Source organism: Triticum aestivum, chromosome 2D (genome assembly GCF_018294505.1).
Source record: "Triticum aestivum cultivar Chinese Spring chromosome 2D, IWGSC CS RefSeq v2.1, whole genome shotgun sequence".
Classification (NCBI taxonomy): Eukaryota; Viridiplantae; Streptophyta; class Magnoliopsida; order Poales; family Poaceae; genus Triticum; species Triticum aestivum.
This window is the reverse complement of record NC_057799.1, coordinates 289,879,845-289,897,979: the sequence shown is the minus strand read 5'-3', so window position 1 is coordinate 289,897,979 and position 18,135 is coordinate 289,879,845. Positions and strand designations below refer to the sequence as shown.

Genomic DNA, 18,135 nt, shown 5'->3' with positions numbered 1-18,135 from the left:
CCGCGGAAGAAGGTCGGGAGGGGAGGGGCGTCGGCGATCTGGTGGGGGATGTGCAGAATAAGGCTGGTGTTATTAGAATAAGACTCTTAAGGAGTGTTATCATAATAGACCCACCCTATATATATTGTTATAATGCACTTGTTATATTTTCTTTATAACTACTACTTTTTATTAATAAGACATCATTGTAATGTGGTGCATGTATGTGGATCAATGTTAAAACTAGAATTTATCTATCCATGCAATCTGATGATCTGATCCAGGTGCAATATGCTGCAATAGCATCAACTCGGCATTAATTAATAATAGTGGAGGGCACCAAATTCTGTGGCGAGCTGCGGGAAGTGCCCGCCATTGCTACATAAAATTTCTGTGTTGAGCGGTAGAGAGTGCCCGCCACTGCTCATGGGCTACCATTAGCGGGCAGCCTCCCGCCACTGATGGCATATTAGCAGTGATGGAAGGTCGGTGGTGGGCGCTCCTGAGAGCCTTGCTCGCCACTACTAGACTTTTTCCCCTGCCACTGCTAGGCATTCCTGCAGTAGTGCTACTAAGGTGGTCATGGACGACCAACACAGTAGCCACAAGCTCCTCATCGTCGGATGAAGAATCATTTGAGTCACAAATTAAATTGTGAAAAAAGAACTTGTTAGCGAAGTCCATTGAAACTGCTTGCTGGTGTCGTGGAAGAAGCTGGCCGGTGAAGAGCCCCGCGCCTTCCCTGGTCCAGGTAGCAGGCATGTCGGTGTCCGGCTAGCGAGGTTGTCGAACTTGGGTGCTGCAGGTGGCGGGGGTTGGTCGCGGCGACGTCGGGGTGCTGCGGCGGCGGTAGGGTGAAGCGGTGGTGACGACGAGGGCGACGGGAGGCGTGTTGGGGGCACGTGGGTGAGGCGGCTGGCCCGGGGCACCGGAACTGGGCGGCGGCGGCACGGGGTGAGGCGGCCGGGTGTGCTAATTGTCGATTAGATGAAGATGGAATGGCCAATGTGCCACAAATTGGCGGGCCAGGGGAGGAGTAGGCGGGTGTCACACGCGTCCGTTTCGTATCCGCGCCGACGCAAACGAGGCCCGAATTTGGGCCCAGAATGGGTCGCGCGGTGAACAAAAAGCAGACGTGCGTCCATTTGGCTCGCCGCGTTGGGCCGACTTTTCTATTCGTTTCGACCCAAACGAACACGAGCGGACAGTTTGCGCCCGCTCATTGGAGTTGCCCTAAGAGATTCTTTTTTTAGAATCCGGGCCACACGTCTTCTACAAGTGTGGATTCATCGTCCGCCTTTCAAACCTTCAGACAACATCGACACTTCCATCTGGCACCTTGAAAGCTCGGTCATGGATTGGTGTGTCAAGCGTTCAGATGCCCACACCAATGATCTGATGGCCATGGCATTGATAACCCACAAATATAGGGGATCGCAACAGTTTTCGAGGGTAGAGTATTCAACCCAAATTTATTGATTCGACACAAGGGGACCAAAGAATATTCTCAAGTATTAGCAGTTGAGTTGTCAATTCAACCACACCTGGATAACTTAATATCTGCAGCAAAGTATTTAGTAGCAAAGTAATATGATAGTAGTGGTAACGGTAGCAAAGTAATATTTTTGGTATTTTGTAGTGATTGTAACAGTAGCAACGGAAAAGTAAATAAGCGAAGAACAATATATGGAAAGCTCGTAGGCATTGGATCGGTGATGGAGAATTATGCCGGATGCGGTTCATCATGTAACAATCATAACATAGGGTGACACAGAACTAGCTCCAATTCATCAATGTAATGTAGGCATGTATTCCGAATATAGTCATGCGTGCTTATGGAAAAGAACTTGCATGACATCTTTTGTCCTACCCTCCCGTGGCAGCGGGGTCCTAATGGAAACTAAGGGATATTAAGGCCTCCTTTTAATAGGGTACCGGAACAAAGCATTAACACATAGTGAATACATGAACTCCTCAAACTATGGTCATCACCGGGAGTGGTCCCGATTATTGTCACTTCGGGGTTGCCGGATCATAACACATAGTATGTGACTATAGACTTGCAAGATAGGATCAAGAACTCACATATATTCATGAAAACATAATAGGTTCAGATTTGAAATCATGGCACTCGGGCCCTAGTGACAAGCATTAAGCATAGCAAAGTCATAGCAACATCAATCTCAGAACATAGTGGATACTAGGGATCAAACCCTAACAAAACTAACTCGATTACATGATAGATCTCATCCAACCCATCACCGTCCAGCAAGCCTACGATGGAATTACTCACGCACGGCGGTGAGCATCATGAAATTGGTCATGGAGGATGGTTGATGATGACGACGACGACGGATTCCCCTCTTTGGAGCCCCGAATGGACTCCAGATCAGCACTCCCGAGAGGTTTTAGGGCTTGGCGGCGGCTCCATATCGTAAAACGCGATGAATCCTTCTCTCTTATTTTTTTCTCCCCGAAAGTGAATATATGGAGTTGGAGTTGAGGTCGGTGGAGCGTCAGGGGGCCCACGAGGCAGGGGGCGCGCCCTAGGGGGGCAGGCGCGCCCTCCACCCTCGTGGACAGGGTGTGGGCCCCCTGACGTGGATTTTTCTTCCAGTATTTTTCTTATTTTCCAAATAGATGTTCCATGGAGTTTCAGGTCATTCCGAGAACTTTTGTTTCTGCACATAAATAACACCATGGAAAGTCTGCTGAAAACAGCATCAGTCCGGGTTAGTTCCATTCAAATCATGCAAGTTAGAGTCCAAAACAAGGGCAAAAGTGTTTGGAAAAGTAGATACGACGGAGACGTATCAACTCCCCCAAGCTTAAACCTTTGCTTGTCCTCAAGCAATTCAGTTGATAAACTGAAAGTGATAAAGAAAAACTTTTACAAACTCTGTTTGCTCTTGTTGTTGTAAATATGTAAAGCCAGCATTCAAGTTTTCAGCAAAGATTATGACTAACCACATTTGCAATAACTCTTAAGTCTCATGTTTACCCATATCAATGGCATAATCAACTAGCGAGCAATAATAATAAATCTCGGATGACAACACTTTATCAAAACAATCATGATATGATATAACAGGATGGTATCTCGCTAGCCCTTTCTGAGACTGCAAAACATAAATGCAGAGCACCTTTAAAGATCAAGGACTGACTAGACATTGTAATTCATGGTAAAAGAGATCCAGTCATAGTCATGCCCAATATAAATTAATACTAATGGATGCAAATGACAGCAGCGCTCTCCAGCTAGTGCCTTTTAATAAGAGGGTGATGACTCAACATAAAAGTAAATAGATAGGCCCTTCGCAGAGGGAAGCAGGGATTTGTAGAGGTGCCAGAGCTCGATTTTGAAATAGATATAAAAAATATTTTGAGCGGCATACTTTCATTGTCAACATAGCAACCAAGAGATGGCGATATCTTCCATGCTACACACATTATAGGCGGTTCCCAAACAGAATGGTAAAGTTTATACTCCCCCTCCACCAACAAGCATCAATCCATGGCTTGCTCGAAACAACGAGTACCTCCAACTAGCAACAGTCCCAGTGGGAGTTTTGTTTGCAATTATTTTGATTTAGTTTGCATAAAGCATGGGACTGGGCATCCCGGTGACCAGCCATTTTCTCGTGAGTGAGGAGCGGTGTCCACTCCTCTTGAGAATAACCCACCTAGCATGGAAGATACGGACAGCCCTAGTTGATACATGAGCTATTCGAGCATACAAAACAGAATGTTTATTCGAAGGTTTAGAGTTTGGCACATACAAATTTACTTGGAACGGCAGGTAAATACCGCATATAGGATGGTATAGTGGACTCATATGGAATAAATTTGGGGTTTAAGGGATTGGATGCACAAGCAGTATTCCCGCTTAGTACAAGTGAAGGCTAGCAAAAGACTGGGAAGCGACCAACTAGAGAGCGACAACAGTCATGAACATGCATTAAAATTAATAAACATTGAGTACGAGCATGAGTAGGATATAATCCACCATGAACATAAATATCGTGAAGGCTATGTTGATCTGTTTCAACTACATGTGTGAACATGTGCCAAGTCGAGTCACTTAAATCATTCAAAGGAGGATACCACCCCACTATACCACATCACAACCATTTTAATAGCATGTTGGCACGCAAGGTAAACCATTATAACTCATAGCTAATCAAGCATGGCATAAGCAACTATGATCTGTAATTGTCATTGCAAACATGTTTATTCATAATAGGCTGAATCAGGAACGATGAACTCATCATATTTACAAAAACAAGAGAGGTCGAGTTCATACCAGCTTCTCCCATCTCAGTCAGTCCATCATATATCGTCATAATTGCCTTTCACTTGCATGACCGAACGATGTGAAAATAATAAGAGTGCACGTGCATTGGACTAAGCTGGAATCTATGAGCATTCAATAAACAGGAGAAGACAAGGCAATATGGGCTCTTGGTTAAATCAACAATAATGCATATAAGAGCCACTTCAACAATTTTAATTATGGTCTTCTCCTAACGACCCCCAAAGAAAAGAAAAGAAATAAAACTATTTACACGGGAAAGCTCCCAACAAGTAAAAGAAGAACGGGAAATCTTTTGGGTTTTCTTTTTAATTATTACTACTACAGCAAGAAAAGTAAACTAACTAAAAGCTACACTAATTTTTTTTTGTTTTTCTTAAAGTTTATCAAACACACAAGAAGAAAGCAAGAAAAAGAAAATAAACTAGCATGGATATTACAGTGAAAGAGTATGAGCACCGACATCTAGCAATGAGTGTGTGAACATAAATGTAATGTCGGTGAGAGATACGTACTCCCCCAAGCTTAGGCTTTTGGCCTAAGTTGGTTTATTGCCACGGATGGCCTGGCGGATATCCATAGTTGTAGCCGGGGTCGTACTGAGCTGCGACAGTTATTGCCTCCTGAGCTGCAGCGTGGCGGCGAGCTGCCTCCGCCCTCCTCTCGTACTCATCTGCCTCCTCTCTGGTAATAACATATCTTCCTTTTGCTTGATAATCAAAGAAGGCAGGAGCAGGGAGAGTAATACGGACATCACGACGTCTGTCAAAGATTAAGCAATACCGGAGTGGTGATTCATTCCTCTCGACAAACTGGTGGTGGAACATAGCATTATAGTCTAAATAAGTAGGAGGCAACTCAATATCATCCTCACGAATGTCCACACCAAGAAAATCAGTTAAGCGGGTTGCATAAATTCCTCCAAAGAAATCTCCATTAAATCTATTATGATGCAACCTACGTGCAACAATGGCTCCCAAATTATAAGAATTGTCTCCTAACACGGTACTCCTAAGAATACTGAGGTCAGGGACACACATGTGACATGCTTTATCCTTACCATTTATGCATCTACCTATGAAGAGAGCAAAATAATGTATAGCAGGAAAATGGATGCTCCCTATGGTAGCTTGTGCTATATCTCTAGATTCCCCCACAGTTATACTAGCAAGAAAATTTCTAAATTCAGATTTGCGGGGTTCACTAGCACTACCCCATTGTGGAAGTTTGCAAGCAGTGGTAAAATCCTCTAAGTCCATAGTGTAAGATTTTTCATAAAGATCAAACAGGACAGTTGGAGAATTATGTGAAGATGAAAATTCAAACCTCCTCACAAATGAACTAGTGAGATAGTGGTATTGGCGGCACTTCTCTACCTCGAAGCTCACAAGATCAGCGTTACACAAATATGCGTTAAATTCTTCCTTGATTCCCGCTCGATCCATAAAGTTTTCTGAAGGCCATTCACAAGGCCGCACTGGAGCGTCTCTTGGTGGCTCATCGTTAGCATCACGCATTGCAAGCCTGGGTCCTTGCTTCCTTGAAGAACCACCTTGGAACATTTTCCTAAGCATATTTCTTCCTCTGAAAAATTTCTGAAATTTTTACTAACTTCAAATAAAAGTGAACCAAGCTCAACAAAATTGATAGCAACTACTCCTACAAGTGCCTAGAGCCTATATCATGCATTAGAACTACTTGGAACCATATAAATTTGACATGCAAGCTCAAGAACATGGTCACCTGGGCATCACAAATTTGTAATGAATAAAGCACTAGAACAAAAACTAATTGGACCAATGGAGGAGTCACATACCAAGGAACAATCCCCCCAAGCAGTTTTGTGATAGGTGCTTTGAGCAAGGAGATCGAAAATCACAGCAAAATGAGCTAGAACTCGTGCTTAAGCTGGATGGTGATTTTTTTGGGAGGAAGAAGAAGTGTGTGGGTGCAGGAATAAGTGGAGGGGAGCCACCGTGGGCCCACGAGGCAGGGGGCGCGCCCAGGGGGTAGGGCGCGCCCTCCACCCTCATGGCCGGGTGCTTGCCCCTCCTGCTGTGTTCTCAGTGCCAGATATTCTCAAATATTCCAGAAAAAATCATATTCCATTTTCAGGGCATTTGGAGAACTTTTATTTTTGGGGTATTTTTATATTGCATGGATAAATCAGAAAACAGATAGAAAAATACTATTTTTACTTTATTTCAACTAAATAACAGAAAGTAGGAAGAGGGTACAGAAGGTTGTGCCTTCTAGTTTCATCCATCTCATGCTCATCAAAAGGAATCCACTAACAAGGTTGATCAAGTCTTGTTAACAAACTCATTCCGAATAACATGGAACCGGGGAAATTTCGAATGGCACTATGTTACCTCAACGGGGATATGCACATCCCCGATAATAAGAATATCATATTTCTTCTTGACAGTAGGGAGAGGAAATTCAAAACCTCCAAAAATAATCGATGGAATTTTTCCAATAGAATTGATACTATGAACTTGAGGTTGTTTCCTCCGAAAGTGTACCGTATGCTCATTACCATTAACATGAAAAGTGACATTGCCTTTGTTGCAATCAATAACAGCCCCTGCAGTATTCAAAAAGGTTCTTCCAAGAATAATAGACATACTATCGTCCTCGGGAATATCAAGAATAACAAGTCCATTAAAATAGTAATGTTTGCAACCACAACAGGCACATCCTCACAAATACCGACAGGTATAGCAGTTGATTTATCAGCCATTTGCAAAGATATTTCAGTAGGTGTCAACTTATTCAAATCAAGTCTACGATATAAAGAGAGAGGCATAACACTAACACCGGCTCCAAGATCACATAAAGCAGTTTTAACATAGTTTCTTTTAATGGAGCATGGTATAGTGGGTACTCCTGGGTCTCCAAGTTTCTTTGGTATTCCACCCTTAAAAGTGTAATTAGCAAGCATGGTGGAAATTTCAGCTTCCGGTATCTTTCTTTTATTAGTAACAATATCTTTCATGTACTTAGCATAAGGATTCATTTTGACCATATCAGTCAAATGCATATGCAAAAAGATAGGTCTAATCATTTCAGCAAAGCGCTCAAAATCCTCATCATCCTTTTTCTTGGATGGTTTGGGAGGAAAAGGCATGGGTTTCTGAACCCATGGCTCCCTTTCTTTACCATGTTTCCTAGCAACAAAGTCTCTCTTATCATAACGTTGATTCTTTGATTGTGGGTTATCAAGATCAACAGCAGGTTCAATTTCTACATCATTATCATTACTCGGTTGAGCATCATCATGAACGTCATCATTAACATTATCACTAGGCTCATGTTCATTACCAGATTGTGTTTCAGCATCAGAGATAGAAATATCATTTGGATTCTCAGGTGTTTCAGCAACAGGTTCACTAGAAGCATGCAAAGTCCTATCATTTTTCTTTTTATTCTTTTTAGAAGGACTAGGTGCATCTATATTATTTCTCTGAGAATCTTGTTCAATTCTCTTAGGGTGGCCTTCAGGATACAAAGGTTCCTGAGTCATTCTACCAGTTCTAGTAGCCACTCTAACAACATAATCATTTTTCTTACTATTCAATTCATTGAGCAAATCATTCTGAGCTTTAAGTACTTGTTCTACTTGAGTGCTAACCATAGAAGCATGTTTAGTAATGAGTTTAAGTTCACCTTTAACATTAGCCATATAATCACCCAAGTGCTCAATCATATAAGCATTTTGTTTAAATTGTCTACCAAAATAAGCATTGAAATCTTCTTCCTTAACCATAAAGTTATAAAACTCATCCAAGCATTGGCTAGCAATTTTATAGGAGGGATTTCAGCTTTATCATATCTATAGAGAGAATTTACCTTTACTACCTGTGTCGGGTTATCAAGACCATGAGTTTCTTCAATAAGTGAAGGCTTAAGATCATATGTTTCTTCAACAGGCGGTAAATTAAGACCATGTATTTCTTCAATAGGAGGTAAATTCTTAACATCTTCAGCTTTAATACCCTTTTCTTTCATAGATTTCTTTGCCTCTTGCATATCTTCAGGACTGAGAAATAGAACACCTCTCTTCTTCGGAGTTGGTTTAGGAATAGGCTCAGGAAGTGTCCAATTATTTTCATTTGTCAACATATTATTCAATAGAATTTCATCTTCGTCCGGTGTTCTTTCCCTGAAAACAGAACCAGCACAACTATCCAGGTAATCTCTGGAAGCATCGGTTAGTCCATTATAAAAGATATCAAGTATTTCATTTTTCTTAAGAGGATGATCAGGCAAAGCATTAAGTAATTGGAGAAGCCTCCCCCAAGCTTGTGGGAGACTCTCTTTTTCAATTTGCACAAAATTATATATTTCCCTTAAAGCAGCTTGTTTCTTATGAGCAGGGAAATATTTAGCGGAGAAGTAATAAATCATATCCTGGGGACTACGCACACAACCAGGATCAAGAGAATTAAACCATATCTTAGCATCACCCTTTAATGAGAACGGAAATATTTTAAGGATATAAAGGTAGCGGGTTCTCTCATCATTAGTGAACAGGGTGGCTATATCATTTAATTTAGTAAGGTGTGCCACAACAGTTTCAGATTCATAGCCATGAAAAGGATCAGATTCAACCAAAGTAATTATATCAAGATCAACAGAGAATTCATAATCCTTATCAGTAACACAGATAGGTGAAGTAGCAAAAGCAGGGTCAGGTTTCATTCTAGCATTAAGAGATTGCTGCTTCCATTTAGCTAATAACCTCTTGAGCTCATATCTATCTTTGCAAGCTAAAATAGCTAAAGTAGCTTCTTTTTCAAAAACATAACCCTCGGGAATAACAGGAGAGTCTTCATCATCACTTTCATCAATGTTATCAGTTTCAATAATTTCATTCTCTCTAACTCTAGCAAGTTGTTCATCAAGAAATTCACCAAGTGGCACAGTAATATCAAGCATAGAAGTAGTTTCATCATAAGTATCATGCATAGTAGAAGTGGCATCATCAATAACATGCGACATATCAGAACGAATAGCAGAAGCAGGTTTAGGTGTCGCAAGCTTACTCAAAACAGAAGGTGAATCAAGTGCAGAGCTAGATGGCAGTTCCTTACCTCCCCTCGTAGTTGAGGGATAAATTATTGTCTTAGCGTCTTTCAAGTTCTTCATAGTGACCAGCAGATATAAATCCCAAGTGACTCAAAGAATAGAGCTATGCTCCCCGACAACGGCGCCAGAAAATAGTCTTGATAACCCACAAGTATAGGGGATCACAACAGTTTTCGAGGGTAGAGTATTCAACCCAAATTTATTGATTCGACACAAGGAGAGCCAAAGAATATTCTCAAGTATTAGCAGTTGAGTTGTCAATTCAACCACACCTGGATAACTTAATATCTACAGCAAAGTATTTAGTAGCAAAGTAATATGATAGTAGTGGTAACGTTAGCAAAAGTAATATTTTTGGTATTTTGTAGTGATTGTAACAGTAGCAACGGAAAAGTAAATAAGCGAAGAACAATATATGGAAAGCTCGTAGGCATTGGATCGGTGATGGAGAATTATGCCGGATGCGGTTCATCATGTAACAATCATAACATAGGGTGACACAGAACTAGCTCCAATTCATCAATGTAATGTAGGCATGTATTCCGAATATAGTCATGCGTGCTTATGGAAAAGAACTTGCATGACATCTTTTGTCCTACCCTCCCGTGGCAGCGGGGTCCTAATGGAAACTAAGGGATATTAAGGCCTCCTTTTAATAAAGTACCGGAACAAAACATTAACACATAGTCAATACATGAACTCCTCAAACTATGGTCATCACCGGGAGTGGTCCCGATTATTGTCACTTCGGGGTTGTCGGATCATAACACATAGTATGTGACTATAGACTTGCAAGATAGGATCAAGAACTCACATATATTCATGAAAACATAATAGGTTCAGATCTGAAATCATGGCACTCGGGCCCTAGTGACAAGCATTAAGCATAGCAAAGTCATAGCAACATCAATCTCAGAACATAGTGGATACTAGGGATCAAACCCTAACAAAACTAACTCGATTACATGATAGATCTCATCCAACCCATCACCGTCCAGCAAGCCTACGATGGAATTACTCACGCACGGCGGTGAGCATCATGAAATTGGTGATGGAGGATGGTTGATGATGACGACGGCGACGGATTCCCCTCTCCGGAGCCCCGAACGGACTCCAGATCAGCCCTTCCGAGAGGTTTTAGGGCTTGGCGGCGGCTCCGTATCGTAAAACGCGATGAATCCTTCTCTCTTATTTTTTTTTCTCCCCAAAAGTGAATATATGGAGTTGGAGTTGAGGTCGGTGGAGCGTCAGGGGGCCCACGAGGCAGGGGGCGCGCCCTCCACCCTCGTGGACAGGGTGTGGGCCCCCTAACGTGGATTTTTCTTCTAGTATTTTTCTTATTTTCCAAATAGATGTTCCGTGGAGTTTCAGGTCATTCCGAGAACTTTTGTTTCTGCACATAAATAACACCATGGAAAGTCTGCTGAAAACAGCGTCAGTCCGGGTTAGTTCCATTCAAATCATGCAAGTTAGAGTCCAAAACAAGGGCAAAAGTGTTTGGAAAAGTAGATACGACGGAGACGTATCAGGCATCTCTCACTATGCTCATTAGTTGGACCGTATGGAGTGAGTGAAATGCGCGTGTGTTCCGCCATAAGAGTTGCCTGCCACCTTTCTTGCACAATATTATTACGGATGAGGCCCGTCTATGGGTTCCCACGGGTGCAAAAAAGTTGGGTTCTATTAGAGCATGGTTAATAGTATAGCCAGCTGATAGCTATATGATATTGACATGTCATCTACAACCAACACTATAGCCGGCAAGTACAATAGTAAGATATGAAGATGTGCTACTTTATTAATACATGACCAAGTTTCCACTCTCACACAGTGTCTAGGAGCACGTGTTGCAGCTGGCTCTTAATCTATCGCCGGCTCCTTTTCTCTCTCGTCTTCTCTTCCTTCCATATCAGTAGAGAAATAATATTTTAACTCTTATAACCTGCTCACATAAGCTTATTGCACTCGCTCTTATCCTGGGAGAGTAATCTGTTTGTTGTGATGGGCTTGTAGACACATTCTTTTTGGAAAACGTTCTAAATAAACCGGATGATTTTTTCCGTCCGTAAGCCGTTTCCCACGCGCACCACGCGTCCGATGAGCCCCACACGCCGCTTATTTCTCTCCCTACCTTATCTCTTCCTCGGTTGCGTTGAGCCGCTCATTCCTTTCTTCCTTTTTCTTCTTCCTCCAGCACACACACCACACAATAGCGCCAGCGCTGTCGCTGTAGACCGGCGTCGCCATCACCTCGCATTGCTGCACCGCTGCTACAAACCGCCGTCACCTACTATCGTTGCACCGCTGCTGCATATGGCTGTCTCCACTCACCTCGCGCCGCTGTAGGCTAGGCTAGGGCGAAGCTGCTGCCATGGCCGGCGGGAGCTGCGTGTAGCAGATGAAGCAGGGGGGCTCGCCGGCGTTGCAATGAAGCAGCGAGAGGGTCGCCGGAGCTACAGTGAAGCGTGGCGGCGCCGACGGTGTGCTGCTACAGGCTAGCCGACGGGTTGCAACAATTGGTGAAGCACATGGGGCCTCGCCGGAGTTGCGATGAAGCATCGCCGGGACCGTCGGAGTTGCAGTGAAGCATGCGTGGTTGCAAGGAAGCGCCGCCGGAGTTGCATTGAAGCCCGACGCGGCGGAATGGGGCAGCAGCTATGTCAGGGGTGGAATTGTCTGTGGCTGCAGATATGGTGGGAGCAGAGAAGGGAAAAACCGTTTCGTCAAACGTGACATGGCGAGAAATAATGACTTTTCGCGTGGTGAGATCAAGACATCTATACCCCTTTTGTTCGCGTGGGTAGCCGATGAAGACGCAACGTGCGGAGCGTGGGGAAAGTTTGTGAGCGGTTGTGGCGGAGATGTTAGGATAGCAAAGGCATCCAAACGTCCGTAGATGATCGTATGTGGGATGGACACCATACAAGAGAAAATGTGGGGTAAAGTGATGGACAGCGGGTGAGGGACGGATGTTGAGGAGTATGGTGGCGGTGTGGAGGGCTTCGACCCAAAAGGGAGGAGGGAGGGCGGCTTGGATGAGCAGAGTCCGAACTACGTCGTTGGTGGTACGTATGTGGCGCTCGGCCTTCCCATTTTGTGGAGAGGTGTGGGGGCAGGTGAGACGGAAGACGACGCCGTGGGAGGAGAAGTAGTCGCGGAGAGTCGAGGTAAGGAATTCGCCACCATTGTCACACTGCACACACCGAACACACACACCAAACTGAGTGAAGATAAAGTGGAAGAAACGAAGAAGGGTGTCGCACGTGTCGGATTTTGCACGGAGAGGAAAAGTCCATGAATAATGCGTATAATCATCCACAATAATGAGATAGTACTTGTAGCCCGAATGACTAACAATTGGAGATGTCCATAAATCACAATGAATTAAATGAAACGGTGCACAAGTATAAGAGGTAGACGTGGGAAAAGGCTTCCGAGTATGTTTGCCCAACTGGCATGCATCACACAAGTGCGTGGAACGATCATCTTTATTACATGTAGAAAGGAAATATAAGGGAAAACGAGAAAACGAGGAGGAGCTAGGGTGCCCAAGCCGCCTATGCCATAAGTCGGACGTGGAGACAGTGAAGGCGGTGGAGGTGGTAGCGCCGTTATTGCCGGAGAAGGGATAGAGATCGCCGTCACAGTTGACCCGCAGGAGCAGCACCTTGGTGGCTAGGTCCTTCACGGAGAAACCAAGGGGGTCAAATTCCACAGAACATAAATTGTCACGTGTGAACTTACGGACAGAAATAAGATTTTTAACAGTGTTAGGAGAGAGGAGTATATGGCGTAAGTAAAAAGGCTTGGGAGGGAGGTGTGCGGTATCGATCGCAAGGACAGGGAGGCGAGTGCCGTTGCCAACAATGATGCTACGAGTATAAGGAGCTAACAGAGAACGACAAGAGGTCAAGGTACCTGGGTCCCCGGTGACATGAGAGGCGGCGCCGGTGTCCATGATCCAGTCGGAGTTGGCGGGGAAGGCAGAGCCGTAGCTGGGGGCGGCGTGGTACATGGCGGATGCGCCCCAGCCGGGGGGAGCAGGACCATAGGCGGGCGGACCAGAGGGCGCCGGCGGCGCCGGAGCGTGGCTCAGCAGCAGCGGGTACGCCTGATGTGGCACGCCGGGACGCGGGCCGAGGACGCCGGCAGAGTTCGGAGGGATCCAGGGCGAGCGCGGCGGAGGGAAGGGCAGCCCCATCGGCGCGAAGTACCCCAACCACGGCTGGGCGCCAGCGCCGCGTCCGGCGGGGGCATCGCCGCGTCCGCGGCCGCGTCCACGCCCTCGGCCGCCACGCTGGTTGCGGCCGGCGCCAAGTTGGCCAGCGCGCCCGCCGCCACCATTAGGGCCGCGGTCGCCACCACGGTCACCGCCGCGGTCGCCACCACCGCCACGAGCGCCGGCGCGGTCACCGCGGTCCTCATGCTGGACGGCGAGAACCTGGGCTCCCTCGGCACGCGCGTGCTTGTCCATGGAGAGTTCGGCGAGGACCAGCCGGGAGCGCGCCTGGTTGAACGTCGGGAGGGGCACGGTGGATTGGATGATGGCGGCCTGCATCGCGAACTTGGGGCGGAGGCCGTCGAGCATCTGCAGAGTCAGGGTGCGGTCAGTGACCGGCTCCCGGACGTCAGCGAGTGCAGCGGCGAGGCCCTGAAGACGGCGGCAGTAGTCGTTGACGCTGAGATCGCCGCGGGTGGTCGCTCGGAACTCCTGGCCGAGATGCATGGCCTGCTCGGCCTCGTTGTCCAGAAAGTACTCATGGAGCCGAGACCAGATCGTGAAGGCAGTGGATCCGGCCGGCGCAACAACGTCGAGGAGGTCCCCCTCAATGGTGGAGAAGAACCAGAGGACGACAGTGTTGTCGTCGTCGCGCCAGTCGGGATCGGCCAGACGGCCGGCCGAGCCAGACCGGACATGGTCCTCCGCGTGGTAGCGCTTGAGCAAGAGGGTGATGTAGTTGCGCCAGCGGGCAAAGTTGGCTCCGTTGAGAGCGAGCTTGAAGTCGACGACGCCAGCGATGCTGGCAGGGAGAGGTGGCCTGGGGTGGGAGGAGGATGGCAGGCTCATGGTGTTGGGTGGGAGGGTGGAAAGAGGAAGACCGGCGGAGCCGGAGGCGTCGACGGTGGCCGGAGCGCGGGGGCGCAGATCAACGGCGGGGAGGTTGGCAGCAGCGGCAGCGACATCGGCATCGGCTTGCGCTGCGGCAGCGGCGGCTTGATCGGCGTCAGGCTCGCGCGGAGAGGAGGGAGGAGTAACCATCGCTCTGATTACCAAACTGGAATGTGAATCTCGTGTTGCCAAGCCAATCGGCTGATGGTTACATATACATGGAAGCAGCCCTACATGCAGGGCACGATCATAGGAGGAGGCGCTAGACTAGGAACCTCCCTAGAGACTAGGACTGCTAGTTACAACACAGATCAGATATACATTACAAGTGTACAAACGTAACGTGACAGCTCAACATCAATGAAGCGCGGCGTGGGCCATTGAAGCTTCGCCGGCGCTGCAATGGAGCAGCGTCGGGCGGCGGTGTTGTAATGGAGCGGCGCCGGGTGCCATCGGTGTTGCACAACACTGCCATGAAGCTACTGCGTGGGGCTGCCATGGAGCTGCTCAATCACTAGAGATGTTGCAACGCAGCACGGTGGCGGCGGCCACCGGAGTTGAGGGAGATGCTCTTGCTCGCGTCTCAGCGAGTGCAGTAGCAGGCGGCAGCACGGCCTCGTTGCCGCAACGGAATGCAACGTTGTCTTCAGAGAGACGCGGTCCATGAGGGGGTGTCAAACTGAACGGGGTGACAGGAGGGAAAGACTGGAGGTGCTAGTGAAATCAAACGGTAACCAACGCGAGATCGGACGACTAGCTACCAGGATGATTTTCTAGAAAAATCATCCGGCTGATTTGTGGCAGCCGCCTTCTTTTTCCTCTTATTTAATATATGAGGCAATTTTTTGTCTTGGTTTAAGAAGAAGTGTTCCGGAAAATACGGGGAGAAGTTGTTCATGGGTATGGGGACGCTTTTCTGATAGCGAATAGCTGATTTCAGTTTACTCATGAGCATAGCAAAGAATTATTTCTTTTTTCAGGGCAACGAGTTATTTCTGATGTGTTTAGAGCGTCTTCAACAGTTCCATATCCATAAAAATTCTATAGCTTAGAAGAACTTGGGTAAAAGAAAGTGCTCCAATGGATCTGTAAATGCGATGCGATTTTTTTACAGGATCTGTACAATCTACCCAACTTCTTGTACTCATAAAGCTGGAAGTCTCTCAGGGATGCTTGAAGTAACAAGAAGCACCGACATCAACGGAATACATCCTCCAAGCACTAATATTAATGTGTAATACCACGCATCGTCCAATATCTAAAATTGAAACACAAACTAAATAATTTGGAGCTAGTATCGCAACAACAAAATCATAAATCATCGGATAACACTTTCCAATTCTCAAGTAGTCATATATTCTCTTCGTAACTTAATATACAATGTTTTTTTACATTGTCATAGACTAAAAAACGTCTTGTATAAAGTTACATAGGGTAGTACATGCTCAAGTTTTTGGAGGAAAAGAATCCGGGTGCCATATTCAGTCGATGGTAACACCCCACTAGCAGTTTGCTAGTTTGATAAGCAAATCGAGCATCTTTGAAAACAAAGATGAAATCAAAAGGGACTAGACACATCAACTAGAATAAAACTGAGAACAGAAAATCCAAGACTGTATATATGTGCAATTATAGCACTTTGTATGAAAAACAAGCAAGTTCGTACTGTTACATATGCACAACAAACTGGATGGGGCCTTTGAAGGGATTGGCGATTGATTGATAGGCCTCTCACCAACCTGGCATTTTGTAAACGACACATACATGGATTGAGGCCAGCTTAAGATACAGAGAAAAACACAAGACATATGAAAACTTAATTAAAGCATTGCCTCTTAACCCCTGAATGCGACACAACCATTTCCACTGATTTAACACAGCATAATCAAAATATCTATGAACCACAAGTGCCCCAAGGTTATAGAATTGCTCAATAGCTTTGCTAGATGATACTCGATCACAGTAGCCAGTCTTTGAGTGCCACAAGATTTCATAATTGCTCAACAGCTCCAGCCAGATGATACTAAATCACAGTAGTCTGTCTGTCAAAAAGGTAAATGGAAACCACCAAATTTTAAAGGTAAAATGGAAACCACCAAATTTCAAAGGTACACGCAAACTACAATCAGCAACAGACCCTACCACTATCTGGAACCATTGGCATACCTAGAGAACCCTAATAATTCAAGAATAGATTCTCAACACCTCATCAACACATGGCATTTCTCAACAAACCAGATAGGCTGGCTCAGATATAACCATCTCATATTAAAATGTTTACATATCTAATCAGGCTAAGAGTACACGAGACGGGATGCTCATGCTTGATTACTCGACTCATCATCTCTACTACATATGCCGGCATCAAAACTAACTATTTGTGCCCCACAACGAAATAACTAGAATTACACGAGCAGATTAGATGTCACTAGGCATAATTCACAGCAAACAGTGATCCATATACATCATTTCTTATTCTTACTGCACTGTTGTTACCATATGAATATATGATTATCTCGCAACATAAATATTAAAAACGATGCGGGTGAGCAAAAGTGGTGTTACGGCATAAAGTTACTGTACAAACACGAGGACCCTCTCGGCCCCGGAGCCTCCTAGGATGGCGGCTCCGTCAGCGTTGCCATCGCCCTCGTCAGGAACGGCACCCTTGGGCACGGTGACGATGAGCTCGCCCTCGGCGTAGGTTGCTGTGGCCATGGTGGGGCGCGTGCAAGGCGGGAGACGGAACCGCCACCGATCGAGCTCGAAGGTAGCGGTGCGGTCATCGGCGCCGATGCCGGTGGACAGGTCCCGTACGACGACCTTGGTGACGCCAGGGTGGATCTCGAGGGCGTGGGCGCAGGCGCCGCCTGGGGAGAAGCCTTCCGTGGCGGCGACGAAGCGGAGCTCCGCTGCGTCCTCCTCGACGGCGACGTCGGCGTCGGCGGCGAAAGGGAGCTCGAGCACCTTCGCGAAGATGTGCGAGAGGCGCCGCAGCTTCTTGGCGCCGCCCGCTGCGCTTAGGGCGGCCGCGGCGCAGCGCTGCACGGCGATGGTGCGCTTCCGCGGGGCCGGGTGGACCCTCATGGCGAGCAGATGCGGCTGCGGCAGGAGGACGACGGGAGGAGGGGGCTCCAAACACTAACCTAGGCGCGCGCGGGGAGGAGATCGGGCGCTGGGAAGAGGCCAGAGGTGCTTTAAATTACGTGCTGTCGATGCGGAGCTCCGTGGCTGTGCGTGGGTTGGGGGATTTAGGAGGAAGACGAGGCGAGATGGAGACGGAGAGGTGTGGGAGTTGATGTCATAATAGTTTCCGATTTCCTTTTCTTAAGGAAAAAAAACCCACATGTTCATTGCAAAGTACTTCCTCCGTAAACAAACATAAAAACATATAAATTACTACTCTCTTCGTTCCTAAATATTTGTCTTTTTAGAGATTTCAAATAGACTACCACATACGGATGTATATAAACATATTTTATAGTGTAATATTTTATAGTGTAGATTCACTCATTTTGCTCCGTATGTAGTCACTTGTTGAAATCTCTAGAAAGACAAATATTTAGGAACGGAGAGAGTATAAAATAGTGATCTAAACGCTTTTATATTTCTTTACAGATAGAGTAATTAAGATATCACGTGG

At 46.1% G+C, this 18,135-nt stretch overlaps 1 protein-coding gene across 1 annotated transcript; it reads right to left on the bottom strand.

Annotated features, from left to right (window-relative positions):
• Window positions 1-15,831: 15,831 nt before the first annotated feature.
• Window positions 15,832-17,793, bottom strand: LOC123052797 (uncharacterized). Its single transcript, XM_044476135.1, has one exon. The coding sequence runs from the start codon at window positions 17,577-17,579 to the stop codon at window positions 17,067-17,069; it is 513 nt and encodes a 170-aa protein (XP_044332070.1). The 5' UTR covers window positions 17,580-17,793; the 3' UTR covers window positions 15,832-17,066.
• Window positions 17,794-18,135: the final 342 nt, after the last annotated feature.